At 50.2% G+C, this 15093-nt stretch overlaps 1 protein-coding gene across 1 annotated transcript; it reads left to right on the plus strand.

The window, feature by feature from the left end:
* Positions 1–1020: 1020 nt before the first annotated feature.
* On the plus strand, positions 1021–10436 carry Nefh (neurofilament heavy chain). Its single transcript, XM_048449850.3, has 4 exons — positions 1021–1978; positions 3748–3947; positions 4839–4963; positions 7878–10436. Exons 1-4 carry the CDS (start codon positions 1096–1098, stop codon positions 9850–9852), a joined length of 3183 nt encoding a protein of 1060 aa, XP_048305807.3. The 5' UTR covers positions 1021–1095; the 3' UTR covers positions 9853–10436.
* The last annotated feature ends 4657 nt before the right edge of the window (positions 10437–15093 follow it).

Here is a 15093-nt window from a genome sequence, read left to right on the forward strand (position 1 = left end):
CCCTTCCCAAAATTCAGCCAGAGACTCCCCAAGAAGGAAGCTCTTGGGGGCACTTGGGGGTTTGGAGTTGCATCTTGCCTGTTGTACGCAAGGGAAAACCAAGCAGGAGAGAACACAATTTGTACAAGGTCACTCGGCTAGCAAAGCAAAGAGCTGACCCCCTCCCCCGCCCTGTTTGCAGAACCTGACTTCGGTGTTCTCTGATTCCACACTCAGCAGGGTCTTTCTGCCTACGCAGGGACCCTCTGCTTCTTCGGAGACAGTTTCCCTTGCTGGAAAAGACACAGTCTGCACTTCCGGTCTTAGCCTCTGAACTTTTTGGAGAGCACCAAGTTCCCCTTCCATCCTGTGTTCCCTTTCTCCTTCTGCAGTTTTCCATGTCCCCTCAGCGTAGCTCTGCAGTCCTTTCAAACTCCACGCCCCCCTTTCCTACCCCCATGCCAGCGGTAGAGTTCCTTAAGCCCCTCTTGGGTGGTTGCTCTAACTGTCAAGAGAACACTGCACCTCCAGCTAGGGGGTCCTCATTTATCCTCGGTAGCGTTCCTCATGCAACGTCATTCAGAATCCCTCCATGGGTGGTTGTGGTCTCTGTACTCCTCATCTCAAGGTCTTCTCTATTAGGGAACCTTGTGTCGCCTCTCATGGGGGGTCCTCTCGTACTAATCACTGCGGAGTCTCTTCAAATCGCAAGCACCCTACCCCACCAGTTCTCAAGCCCTCTCCCTATTTCAGGGGCCCCCTAATTCTGAGCACACCAATAAGGGTCTTCCTGCATGCACCTGGAGGTCTGCACTTGTCCGCTCCGGAAGTCCTTTACTCCTTGGTCTGACCTCGGGAGGCTTCGCTGACGATGCGACGATTCCCCTTCACTCCTGGGTCCCCCCCCCGCCCCGCCCCTCTCACTGCGGCGGAGCCGGTCGGCCCGGGGGAGGAGGTGGAGAGGGCGGGGCCCTCCTCCCCAGCCCCCCACTGCCGAGGGGCCGGACGCGGCCACCGCGGATATAAAAGAGCCGGCGTCCCAGAGCTGCCGCAGTGCTGCCCGCCCCGGCCCGGCCCCTCGCTCCCGCTCAGCCGGCGGCCGCACCTGCTCCGGCCATGATGAGCTTCGGCGGCGCCGATGCGCTGCTGGGCGCCCCGTTCGCTCCGCTGCACGGAGGCGGCAGCCTGCACTATGCGCTGGGCCGCAAGGCGGGCACCGGAGGTCCGCGCTCCGCGGCCGGCTCCTCCAGCGGCTTCCACTCGTGGGCGCGGACGTCAGTGAGCTCCGTGTCCGCCTCGCCCAGCCGCTTCCGCGGAGCCGGCGCCGCCTCGAGCACCGACTCCCTAGACACACTAAGCAACGGGCCGGAGGGCTGCGTGGTGGCGGCGGCAGCGGCGCGCAGTGAAAAGGAGCAGCTGCAGGCTCTGAACGACCGCTTCGCGGGCTACATCGACAAGGTGAGGCAGCTCGAGGCGCACAACCGCAGCCTGGAGGGCGAGGCGGCGGCGCTGCGGCAGCAGCAAGCAGGCCGCGCCGCCATGGGCGAGCTGTACGAGCGCGAGGTGCGCGAGATGCGCGGCGCCGTGCTGCGCCTGGGGGCAGCGCGCGGGCAGCTGCGCCTGGAGCAGGAGCACCTGCTGGAGGACATCGCGCACGTGCGACAGCGGCTGGACGAAGAGGCCCGGCAGCGCGAGGAGGCGGAGGCGGCGGCGCGCGCCCTAGCGCGCTTCGCGCAGGAGGCGGAGGCGGCGCGCGTGGAGCTGCAGAAGAAGGCGCAGGCGCTGCAGGAGGAGTGCGGCTACCTGCGGCGCCACCACCAGGAGGAGGTGGGCGAGCTGCTCGGGCAGATCCAGGGCTGCGGTGCTGCGCAAGCGCAGGCGCACGCCGAGGCGCGCGACGCCCTCAAGTGCGACGTGACGTCGGCGCTGCGGGAGATCCGTGCCCAGCTTGAAGGCCATGCGGTGCAGAGCACGTTGCAGTCGGAGGAGTGGTTCCGAGGTGCGCGGGCGCGTGGGTTGGGAGGGGGTCGCTCCCCCCCCTCCCGCGGGCCAGTGAGCAGCAGATGGTTCACCAAGGAGTCCTCCCTAAAGCTGCTGGACCCTCTGCAGAGTGCATGCAACCTCATAAAGTAGCGGTTTTACTCTGGCTCTCCCTTGGGGCGTCCCAACCTTGGATTTTCCTTTAGTTGCCGACCTTCATATTATTTATATCTGTACTTAAACGTTGAGGCTAGCTAAACCACACTGGTAGATGGACCCCAGTTTCAGACCAGTCTCCCATTCGAACTGAACAAGCCCCATCTAGACTTCCAGGTTATCCAGTACCCGCTTGCCCTGCCAACTCTGCGCACCCTTTCTCGCACGCTTCACAGAGAGTGGCACAGGAGTATTCTGCTGACACCTACCATGCTTCTTCCTACTACTCGCTCAGTACATGATGACCCCACCTTAGGAATCTTCTGTGTCAGATGAAAGGAGTCCTTTTCATTTTCACACCCTTTCTAGCCAGTATGGAACCAGCACATAGACCTCATGATTGCAAGTGGCTGAGGCAGCCTCTATTATTAAATATACCCTTTCTCCTCTCAAAATCTGGGACCTCCCATCTCCCTTTCTCCCGCAACTTCCCAGGGATTCTGAGCAGGCTGCAGTTGCCCTGAATTACCGCCCAGTAGCTGCAAGGTGACCTTGATCAACACTGATCCTCTCTGGCTCTTGTTTCTTTGGGGACTGGGACATGGAGTCACAGAGTTTCCTAGCCTTACATGCAGAATTCTCTCTGATACCGTCTCTATAAGCCTGGGCTTTATTCTGGAGGAGAGTGCACAGCTGAGGTGCTTTCCAAGACTGTCTGCCATCCATAGTAACTGAAAATCCTCACTGGGGTGATTCTAAAGCTTGCTAACATCAGGGAAAGCCAGGAATACCGGGATTTAGATACTTGGAATTCCCCTTTTCATGCTCCAAGCCTTTGCAGTGGCAGTGAACCATCCCTTCCCCCGTCCCTGCAGCAAGGTTCCTCCCAGAGGGGAATGCTTCTTTTAGGTTTGCCCTTCACCCAAGCAGAGCATCTGAGGATATATGTCCCCACCAGCTGGCCTCTTTCTTTCCACCAGGGTCAACTGTTGGATGTGGGATGTTCCCTTTCAGGAGATTAAGACTGATTTCTGATTTGCACTGGATGATCTGAGAACCAGGAGCCAGTTGGTGACAGAGACCATTGTATGGCTTCGATTGACTCAGAAGCTGCAGTGCTAGAGAATGAAGTCAGGTAGAGGAGGGGAAAAAGGACTGGTACATAGGCCTTGGGCTCCCCTGTGACCTTGGACTCTGCAGAAATCTGCGAGGAGTTACCATGACTACATTGTAACTGATCACTCCACAGCTTTCATGTCCCATGACTCAGGGACGCTAACTTCTTCCACAAGCCTGCAGATCCCAGCTGAGCATTAGGCCTCATGGCTAGATTTCCCACCTGAACCCCTCAGTATGCCAGCCCTTTGTTAAGGAACTCTGCCTGGTCCTTCCTTTCTCCTGAGTTTAGGGAGAGACATTCTGTTTTTCAAAGCCAAGTAGACTAAACTTGAATCCTGCCACTCACTAGCTGGATGGCTTTGGACAAGAGCTTCTGGACTGTCATAGGATGGGGTGGATTAACACCTCGGCCCATCTTCAACCCATGTATGTCACCTTCCAAATCTGAGCCCAACTTGGAACCCAAATTCAGGTGTGCCTAACCCTGTGTGCCCTGGTTCCTCCCTTATTCAGTGAGGTTGGATCGACTGTCAGAGGCAGCCAAGGTGAATACAGATGCCATGCGCTCGGCACAGGAGGAGATAGCAGAGTACCGGCGGCAGCTGCAAGCCAGGACCACCGAGTTGGAGGCGCTGAAAAGCACCAAGGAATCCCTGGAAAGGCAGCGCTCTGAGCTAGAGGACCGTCATCAGGCAGACATCGCATCCTACCAGGTGAGCAGGAGGAGGGGAATCACCTTCTTAACAAAGGATCCTGGTCTCTGAGTCAGACCTGGCAGTGCTGCAGACTGTGAAGACCACCAATGCAGGGGTATAGCTCAGTGGTAGAGTTCTTGCCTTCCCAGCATGCATGAGGTCCTGGGTCCCATCCTAGCTCCTAATGAATAATTTACCACTGAAATATAAATGCTCAGACTAATCTTGGTAGCGTAGGTATTCTGTTACTTGTCACCAGTGTCTGTGGGGTTAGCCTGGAGGGACGACCTTGGCAGATTTCTTTGATCAAGAACAACGTTGGGGAGAAAAGTGTCACTTTCTTAGGACTGGGTAAATAAATAAACGTGATTATAGAAACATCGGGAACTGGAAAAACATAATTCAGGAGGCAAAAAGTAGTTGTAAAGGTTCACTTTAAGCAGTGCTCCAGTGGGAAGAAGTTTCATCTCTATTCACTATGCTTCCGGGAACCCTCTGCCTTGGCAAGTAATCAAAGAGCAGACACTTGCCAAGCATTTTGGAAAGAATAGAAAACAAAGTAGCTAAAACTGCTCTCTCCCCAGGGCCCTGTGTAGGATGCTATTCAATTGTTCTACCACGGGGCTACACTTCAACCCTTCCATGGAACACTGTCTAAGACATCTGCAAAAGTTCACCCATCATTTTACTCACTGAGTCAGTGTCTGTGGTATCTCATTCCAGATCTTTCCTTGGGCTGAGATTGCTGATCTAGATTTTATTTTTCATGTCTGTATATGAGCAGCTGACAGTTTTGACAGGGTGGGGCTTTGTCCCCAGCCAGGTTGCTGAGCAGGATGGCCCCAGCTTACCTGGAGCTGAGGGCCAAGTACCAGCTGGCAGATGACTTGCCTGATCTGTCATCCCCAGGATGCTATTCAGCAGCTGGACAATGAGCTGAGAAACACCAAGTGGGAGATGGCGGCGCAGCTCCGAGAGTACCAGGACCTGCTCAATGTCAAGATGGCCCTGGATATCGAGATTGCTGCCTACAGGTGAGATGGCCCAGGAGCCTTGAGTGGTGTAGAGCCCCATGTTCTCAGGGCCTTGAGACCGTATAGAGCCCCGAGTTCTCAGAGCCTTGAGACAGTATAGCGCCCCGAGTTCTCAGAGCCTTGAGACAGTATAGAGCCCCGTGTTCTCAGAGCCTTGATACCATAGAGAGCCCTGCGTTCCCATGAAGTACTAAGCCTTCAGTTTAAGTTATGTTTAGGTAGCCTGCCATTCTTTAGAGACAAAAGTCTTCTGGTTTTTATTTTGTCGTGTTTTGATGTTTGAAACAGATCTTACTATGTAGCCCTGTTGGCCCTGAACTCACTGTGTAGACCAGGCTGCTGTCTCGCTCAAGGAGACCCACCTACCTCTGCCTCCCAAGGGTTGGGATTAAAGGTGTGTTCTACCATAGCCTACCTAAAGCAAAAGTATTTCTATTTGGTTTTCTCTTTTATTAGTGTTTGTGTGTGTGTGTGTATGTGTGTGCGTGCGTGTGCGTGTGTGTGTGTGCGTGCGTGTGCGTGTGCTGTGTTGCGTGTGTGGGGGCCAGAGGACAGCTTAGTGGCTTCTGGGGTATGGATTCGGGCGTTCAGGCTTGTGCAGAAGGAACTGCTAGCCACATGGCCATCTTACCAGCCGTTAGTATTTCAGTTGTGAGCCTGAACTTTAACAGCTCTGCTATCCCCCCAGTCCTAATTATAGTAAAATATATTTTAATGATATGTGATAGACAAGATGGTTCAGTGAGTAAAGGCACTTGTTATACACGTCTGAGGGCCTAAGTTTGATCCCAGAACCTACTGCAGAAGGAGAACTGATTCCTGAAAACTGTCCCCAACAATGCATGCACACATGTACCCACACTCACACATACACGTCATAAAATAAAAAAAAATGTTTTAAAATCCTTATGCTGGGGCAGTGGTGGTACATGTCTTTAATCCCAGCACTCTGGAGACAGAGGCAGGCAGATCTCTGTGAGTTTGAGGCCAGCCTGTTCTACAAAGCAAGTTCCAGGACAGCCAGATTGTTATATAGAGAAACATATATGTATCTTAAATTTTGCCATTTAGGCATTTTACATCATTTGCATTTGCAGCACTCGTCTCCATCCATTCAGAACTATTTTAACCGTGCCAGATTCAAACTGCACACCTGTTCCGAGACGCCCCATTGTCCCTGCCCTCAGCCCCTGAAGAGGCAGAACTCTTGAAGCTTATTTTCTTTTAATTACATTTTATTTATTTATTTGTATATGTGTGTGTGCTAGCATGTACACACATATGGAGGTTTGAGGGGGGGTGTGTATGCGGAGAAGACAGTTTGGGGAGCTGGGGTTTTTTTTTTGTTTTGTTTTTTGTTTGTTTGTTTGTTTTTTCTTCCACCATGTGGGTCCTGAGTGTCAAATTTCCCAAGTCCTTGGGCTTGATGGTAGGTGTGCTTACCCACTGAGCTATCTCATTGACTCAAGAGTGACTTGTTTTTTTTTCTGACTGTGACTTACAGTTTAAAGTCTTTATCTACTTAAAACCCAGCTATTCAGAGACTTGCTTTAGAGGAAAAGAGGAGGCCTTCATTCCTTGCAAGGATAGGTAGAGATGACAGAAACAGCAAGCATACCATGGATTGTTGGGAGGCTCAGCCAGTTCCGTTCATAGGGAAATCTGGCTGACACAGGTTCTCCCGGGCACAGTGCTCTCTGAATGGCAGCCATGAGAAGAGCAGTTCCCTAAGAAGAACCCTCCCAGTCTAGCAGGGCTTACATCATGAAGGCCTCTTCTAGTTGGTGGCCCTTGGCTGCCTACCTCCTTGCCCTGGTCTAATCTTGCTACTCAGTACAGTGCACGAACCAGGAATCAGAGTGATCTTTGAGTTAGAAAGACAGGCCGGGGCTCTGCCTCAGGCTGCTGGATTGAGATCTGTAGTTTAACAAGAGCCGGGGTAATGTCAGCTCTTCCACTTGGAAAGCACTGTTCTAGGGGAGACCCCCATACTTGCCCTAGTAGGCCCTCTGCCAAGCCTTTAATAGTAATCATATCATAAAAACAGCCCTCTGAGTAAGGACTCTGGAGTCATCTCTCTACCAATGAGGAAAGTGAGACCTTAGGAGTCTGGGTAGCTTGGGTAAGTACTACCTAGTGAGTAACTAAGTGAAAGGCCAGATCCCAGATAATGGCTGCAAAAGGTGATGGAACAATTCTAAACGGCAACATTCCCAAACCTCAAACTAAATTTATGAGTATGGGCTTGTTCCCAGCTTTTTTTTCTTTCAGCCATGGGAGGGACTTATTTTTCATCTTAGGGTCTGTGTGCACAGTGTGCACATGCAGTGTGCGTGCGCAGTGTGTGTGTGCAGTGTGTGCACAGTGTGCGTGTAGAGGTTACGCACAACTTTCAGTCGTCCCAGTAGTTATGTCTCTTTTTCCAAACCCAGGACCTCTTACACACCGGACCAGCAATATACCACTGAGCCATAACCCCAAACCCTCCAACTTTCTCTTAAATTGGGTTTTAGTTAAGAGACAGTTGTCAGTGTAGGAGTTTTCTACTGAGGACATTCTTTAGGGAGACATTTCCTCCCATAAACAGCAGAGCAGCCCCCAAAGGTCAAGCTCTGTGGGTGGCCACGGGAACTTTCTCCTTTCTCACAGTGCTTCCTGCTGAGCCTGTGACGTAGTGAAGAGTGTGTTCTTAACATGACTCAGTCCTCAGCACCAGAGAAAAACATGAGAGCAATGGGGAGGAGAGAGGAAGGAAAGAAGAAAAAAGGGGGTGAAAGGGAAATTCCTGCCATTCATTCATATCCTTCACCACACCCTGTCACTGAATGCAGTGGGGCTTCCAAAAAAACAAGGAAGATTGCAGACCTACAAGTCTGCTCTGAGTTAATGGTGTGTCTCATTATCCATCCCACAGAAAGCTTCTGGAAGGCGAAGAGTGTCGGATTGGCTTTGGTCCAAGTCCCTTCTCTCTTACCGAGGCACTCCCGAAAATCCCCTCCACATCCACTCACATAAAGGTCAAAAGTGAAGAAATGATAAAAGTGGTAGAAAAGTCAGAGAAGGAAACAGTGATTGTGGAGGAGCAGACAGAAGAGATCCAGGTGACTGAAGAAGTGACAGAAGAAGAGGAAAAGGAGGCCAAAGAGGAGGAAGAAGGTGAAGAAGAGGCGGAAGGAGGAGAAGAAGTAACATCTCCTCCTGCAGAAGAGGCCACATCTCCAGAAAAGGAAACCAAGCCTCCTATGAAGGAAGAGGCCAAGTCACCAGCTGAGGTAAAATCTCCAGCTGCAGCCAAGTCACCAACTGAGGCCAAGTCACCAGCTGAGGCCAAGTCCCCAGCTGCAGCCAAGTCACCAGCTGAGGTAAAATCTCCAGCTGAGGCCAAGTCACCAGCTGAGGTAAAATCTCCAGCTGAGGCCAAGTCACCAGCTGAGGTAAAATCTCCAGCTGAGGCCAAGTCACCAGCTGAGGTAAAATCTCCAGCTGAGGTAAAATCTCCAGCTGAGGCCAAGTCACCAGCTGAGGTAAAATCTCCAGCCGAGGTCAAGTCACCAGCTGAGGTAAAATCTCCAGCCGAGGTCAAGTCACCAGCTGAGGTAAAATCTCCAGCTGAGGTAAAATCTCCAGCCCAGGTCAAGTCACCAGCTGAGCTAAAATCTCCAGCCGAGGCCAAGTCACCAGCTGAGGTAAAATCTCCAGCTGGGGCCAAGTCACCAGCTGAGGTAAAATCTCCAGCTGGGGCCAAGTCACCAGCTGAGGTAAAATCTCCAGCTGAGGTAAAATCTCCTGCTGAAGTAAAATCTCCAGAGAAGGCCAAGTCCCCAGTCAAGGAAGGTGCAACATCCCCAGCTGAGGAGTCCAAGTCTCCTATAAAGGAAGGAGCGAAGTCCCCAGCCGAAGTAAAATCTCCAGAGAAGGCCAAGTCCCCAGTCAAGGAAGAAGCAACATCTCCAGCTCAAGCCAAGTCCCCGGAGAAGGAAGAGGCAAAATCACCAGCAGTGGTCAAGTCTCCTGAGAAGGCCAAGTCCCCTGTGAAGGAAGAGGTCAAGCCTCCAGCTGAGGTGAAATCCCCTGAGAAGGCTAAGAGCCCAGTGAAGGAGGAATTGAAGTCTCCTGAGAAGGCCAAGACTCTTGATGTGAAATCACCAGAAGCCAAGACTCCAGGGAAGGAGGAAGTAAAGTACCCTGCAGACACCAAATCTCCCCAGCAGGCCAAAAGTCCTGCCAAGGAGGAGGTCAAGTCCCCAGAGAAAGTCAAGTCCCCTGAGAAGGAAGATGCCAAGGCTCCTGAGAAGGAAGCTCCCAAGAAAGAAGAGGTGAAATCTCCTGTGAAGGAGGAGGTGAAAGCCAAAGAACCCCCAAAGAAAGTGGAGGAGAAGACCCCTGCTACACCAAAAACGGAGGAGAAGGCCATCAAGAAAGATGAACCACCCAAGGAGGCCCCAAAGCCCAAGGTGGAGGAGAAGGTCGCTACAGTGGAAGCCAAGAAGGAAGAGTCTGGAGAGAAGAAAAAAGCAGCGACCCCAGAGAAGGAGACTCCTGCCAAGGCAGAGGTGAAGGAAGAGAAGACAGAGATGCCCAAGGCAGAAGCAGATGACACCAAGGCCAAAGAACCCAGCAAACCTGCAGAGAAGGAAAAGCCACAGAAAGAAGAGATGCCGGCAGCACCAGAGAAGAAAGACAGCAAGGAAGAGAAGGCCACAGAGTCCAAGAAGCCCGAGGAGAAGCCCAAGACAGAGGCCAAGGCCAAGGAGGATGACAAGAGCCTTTCCAAAGAGCCTGGCAAACCCAAGACAGAAAAGGCAGAAAAATCCTCTAGCACAGACCAAAAAGATAGCCAGCCCCCAGGGAAGGCCGCAGAGGACAAGGCTGCCAAGGGGGAGAAGTAGGCTGACACAGGAACACCAGAACATCCAAAGAAATTCAGGAGGGTCCCAGTACGTAAGGGTCAGTGCAATAAATTTTCTTTCTTCCTTTCCTCTCTGTAAGAAGAAGTAATGTTTAGATGACGGGCCTGCCCTCACCAAACAGGAATTTCTATTAGGATTAAGTTAGCAAGAGAAGATACCCTGAGCCCTGACCCCCCCACTCCCAAGCCCACCTCAGGTGATGGACAATTATGACAGCTTATTGTAGCCGAACGTGATGTATGCCGAATGCTACATGAAAACCACTTGACTAAAAACTGCCCCCTCCTTTCCAAATAAGTGCATTTACTTCCTGTATGTACAATGACAGATGGCCGCAATAATGAATGAGCTGTTAGAAATGCATTGTGCTTGAAATGTAACCTATTCCCGAATGCCTTCTTGTTTTCCAAAGGAGTGGTCAGGCCCTTCCCCAGCACTCTCCTGGAAGAGCTGCAGCAGGTGAAGCAGGGCACTGGCCACGGAACCATGCCAGGGCGCACTTTCCACTGGAGTCCACTTTCAATTGCTTCCGTGCAATAAAACCAAGTGCTTCTAAAATAAAATTGTGGCTGTTCTTATTTGTTCTCTTCCCCTGGAAAGGCTAGGGACAGGGACAGGAGGTCTAGATTTCACACCAGATCTGTGCTGGTGGCCTGGAGCATCATTCCTGCGTATCTCCTTCATCAACATCACCTGGGAGCCGCAGACTCCTGACTGCACACTGTTGACATCACAGTCTGAGAGGGAGGCATAGGGAAAGTACACTTTGCCAAACCCCAGTTTACTCTGATGTACACGGATGCTGGGATGCCTGGGAACAGTGAGCCTCAGGAGGATGCTGAATGGTTCATGGACTCTGCGTGTTAGTGAGAAGTACCTTATATAAGAGGCCGCACATGGCTAACTCATCTATAGGGAAGACTACCGCAATCACCTAATTTACATCCAATGTACTCTGGGCATGGATTTTACCTTTCTCTTCCCAATTCCCACCCCTTTTATAGTTTTATTTGCGACAGTGTCTTGCTTAAATGGCCAGGGTTATCTTGAACTTGGATTCCTGTCTCTCCCTCCCAAGTGTCTGGGGTTGCCTGAATCTACCGCTACACCTGGCTCTGAAAGCCACAGTCCTGCAGGTTTCCACAGCACCCTCACTGTTAAATCCTTGGTGGGACTGGCATGACCCCTTATTCTGCTTGCTCAACACCTCTCCCAGGACCTGCTTCTCTGGTTCTCACCCTTCCCCCACCCCCACTAGATGCTCTTGGCTATAATGTTTCTTATTTCCTTCCTCTGGTCACTCTGAGGATTGACCCAGAATAGCCAATGAACCTCTTTTCTGGGATTTTGAACTTGGTCGTGAGATGTGAGTCAGGAGCTGTGGGCAGTCATGTTTCCAGGCCCATGGTAAGATAGTCTGAGAGAAGGTGAAATGAACGGGGACAAGATACCCATGGTGGATTTCCTAATGATTCAATCTACAGCTTGTGGCCATTCCTTGAAGTGATAAATCCCCTTCTTTACCAACGCTCTTTGGGCTAAAGACACCGCTTTACAAACAGAAGGGCTCTGAATAACAGTGACTAAAGCAGTAGTCGCAGTGACGATGATATCACTATGGTGATACTGCAGGGAAGGAGCATGCCCCACCCCTCACCATACCCCAGAGTTCTGGTTCACACTCCAGGCTAGGATCCACACATCATATTTGACACCCATCTCCATCTGTCACAAAGATTAAATTATTAAAAGAATGCCAAGGGCGATCACCTCTAGTTAAAAAAAAATTTTTTTTTTGGACACAGTCTCATGTATCCCAAGGTTACTTCTAACTTGTTATGTTCCTGGATGACCCTGAATTTCTCTTCCACCTTCTGAGGGCTAGGATTATAGGCATGCACCTTGGTCCCTGGCTAATAACCATTTGTCAGCATGGTCAAGGACTCTGACAACTGAACATTAATTCTCTGAGCTGTCTGCTCTGGAGAAATCAGACATCCATATGCCCTAGCACATAGCCACATCTGCACATAAAGTGGAGATCTGAAAGGCAAGAAATAAAATCAGTACTTACAGTACTTGCCTCCGCCTTCTGAATACCATTATTCCAGGCAAATACCACCTCACCTGGCTCTCCCCCATGCAGCTTGCCTAAAAATGTCAGTCATCTGAATACCCCAGAATTTCTTATGATGACAAATATGAAGAGTAGCCATGATACTACATCTGTAGTCTGTGTGGGCATCAGTCTTTTGAAATAGGGTCTTGTGTAGTCCAGGCTAGCTTCTAATTCACTATGTAGAGAATTGAACTCCTGATCTTTCTTCCTTAACCTCCCAAGGGCTGGGATTCTCTGTGTCTACCACCACCCCTGGTTTATGTAGTCCCAAGGATCAAATCCAGAGTGCGTGCTCCCTACCAATGGAGCTATATTCTTAGTCCCATTTTCAAGGTCAATAAAAGATGAAGAAACAGTGAGGTGGGAGCCCAAAGCTATTTGGCTGGTTTGTGGATTAAAGAAATTAGTGATCAACTGTTGAGTCACCAATAATACATCGGTGCTGTATTAAGTAAGGATTAAAAAAGGATTTTGCCTTGGGAAGCGGCCTGTAAGTGAAGCTTGCTGTCTGCCCAGCCGAGGCATACCCTGTTGACCTTGCCTGTGGCCCAGCCTAGACTTACCCTGTCGACTTTGCTGTGGCCCAGGCCCCCATCTTCCAGGTATATCTTTCCAACTGTGTCCCTCATCACAGCATCTTCTCAGTTCTAGTTCTCTAGTCTCTGTCTTTGCACCCTTATGATGGCATCAGCCCACCCAGATAACCCAGGATAATCTCCCCATCTTGAGACTCTCGCCCTCATCCATGCAAAGTTCTTTGTGTCATATGCTCTTGTACTCTGTAAAGGTTTGTTCCTTGTACTGGTTTAATAAAATGCTGATTGGCCAGTAGACAAACAGGAAGTATAGGTGGGATGGCCAGAACAGGAGAATTCTGGGAAGAGGAAAGGCTCAGTTTGCAGTTGTCACCCAGATGCAGAGGAAGTAAGATAAGACTGCATCACCAACTTGCTTTTGGTTATGTTGTTTCGTCACAGCCCTGGGAACCCTAAGACAGAAGGGCTGAGGGGTGTGCTCAGTGCCTAGTAAGCATGACACTCTGTATTATTGGATCCCCATCACTGCAATAAATAAAAGGCAAGAAACATGAATGGGGTTTCCTGGTGCAAAGCAAGCTGGCAGGGGCTGCAGCTTGGGGTGTGCCCCAGCTCAGAAACTGCAGACTATGGGTAGTTCTAGCAGAAGCAGCTGCGAGGTCCTTGCCCTATATAGACATTCTGAAGAGGCTGATTGTCAAGTCTTTTTTGTTACCTTTCTTCGTAAGACCAAAAGATTCCTTTGCTCTGCTGACTCTTTTGCTAGGGACAAGTTGTAACCAGCAGGCGGAGCCCCTCCCAGCACTCTCAAACCAGTCCCTGCTTCTCTAGAGGTGAGCTTTTGTGCTGAGTCAGTTTGGCTGTCTTCCAGACAAGACCAAAGTGGTGGCTGCAATGCAGGGGCCATTAAAGGAACTAATTTTAGGCCCTGTTTTAATCTTATTCAGCACAGACAGTGAGACACAGGCCTGAAAGTAGCCAGACCAAGAAGATATCAGCAGGGACAAAGTCCCAGGCAAATAGGTCAGGAAAAAAAGCACTCAGAAGCTCAGGCTGAATAAGGCAGCAGAGAAGGAGCTACTTAGAAAAAATGGCTCTCCCATGTTCGTGTCACCAAGAAAAATGAGGGGAGAGAAGGGATAAAAGTACAACGCCTTCACAGAAAGGCTATGGCAAAATGCATTTCAGGAGCTTGTTAAAAATATATTTTCTTGATCCATCTTAGGCCAGCTGAGTCATTTGGAAAAAAGTGCTTTTCAGATCAGCTTGTAGATAGGCAAGTCTGTGTAACTGAGGTCTCTGGCTGAAGAGTGCCTTCCTCTGGTAGTCAGAGAATGGGGGCAGTGTGGGGTGGTGAGGTGTTGATGCTGGACATTTAAGGCTACCCTAAGAGACCATTCTGCTCTTGCTGGAATGAAGAACCCTGGCAAGTTTTGGAGTCTCTCAGCTTATCTTAATTTTATGTTTTTATTTAAGTGTGTGTAGGGTGGTGGTGGTGTGTGCATCAGTGCTGCTGCCTGCGGAGGCAGACACACTGGATCCCTCGAAGCTAGTTACAGGTGATTGTAAGCCACACCACAAATTTGGGGGCCTTTACTAGAGCAGTACATGCTCTTAACTACTGAACCATCTCTCTAGTCCCAAGCTCCACAAAATCTTTTTCTTCTTCTCCCCACCGCCAATACATGGCTTCTCTGTGTAGCCCTGGCTGTCCTGGGTTCGCCTCGAACAGGTGGGCCTCGAACTCACCTGTCTCTGCCTCCCAAGTGCTAGGATTAGAGGTGTGTGCCACCATTGCCTTGCACTTCCCAAAACCTTTATTTTTGAGATGCTCAGCAGAAAGGGCAGAAAAAGCAGTTTCTATGTAGAAAGTTCATGCTGTCAAGGATAATCTACTTAGAGTAGACGTGTTTGCTAAGTGCTGGATTGATTGCACTGTTCTACAGAGATGAAAAGCTTGGAAAATCTTGCCTGGAACTAGAATAAAAGGCACAATTAATTTGCCTTTGAGTTAACAAACCAGATTATACTTCTAACAATAGAATGATTATTGTTGAAATGATGTGTTTGGTAGCCCAGCTGGCCTCAAACTTACTATACAGCAGAGAGTGACCTTGAATTGTGTCCCTCCTGACTCCACCTCATGCTGGGATTATAGACATTCACCACTACAGCTGGTTTGTGTTGCTGGGGATCAAATCCAGGGCTTCATGAATTCTGAGCAAACACTCTTATCAACTAACCTATATGTGTAGCCTACAATCATAGAATAATTCTTAATTTTTGTTTTGTTTCTGAGACAAGGTCTCTCTATATGACCTCCAACTGTCCTGGAACTCAAGATGTAGTCCATGCTGGCCTTGAACCCACAAACCTGCCTGCCTGGGCCTCCAGAGTACTTAAAGGTGTGACCCTCAATAATTCTTAAATATTTTTCTGTGTATCCTGGTTCTTTACTTTTTGGTGCTGAGGAATGACAGAGCTTTGCTTGTGCTCTTCCACTGAACTACACTCTCAGTCCCGTATTCTACAGTTTATGCCAGAAGAGGGCATTGGATCTCACAA

Source organism: Myodes glareolus, chromosome 8, assembly GCF_982192425.1.
Source record: "Myodes glareolus chromosome 8, mMyoGla1.1, whole genome shotgun sequence".
Taxonomy (NCBI): domain Eukaryota; kingdom Metazoa; phylum Chordata; class Mammalia; order Rodentia; family Cricetidae; genus Myodes; species Myodes glareolus.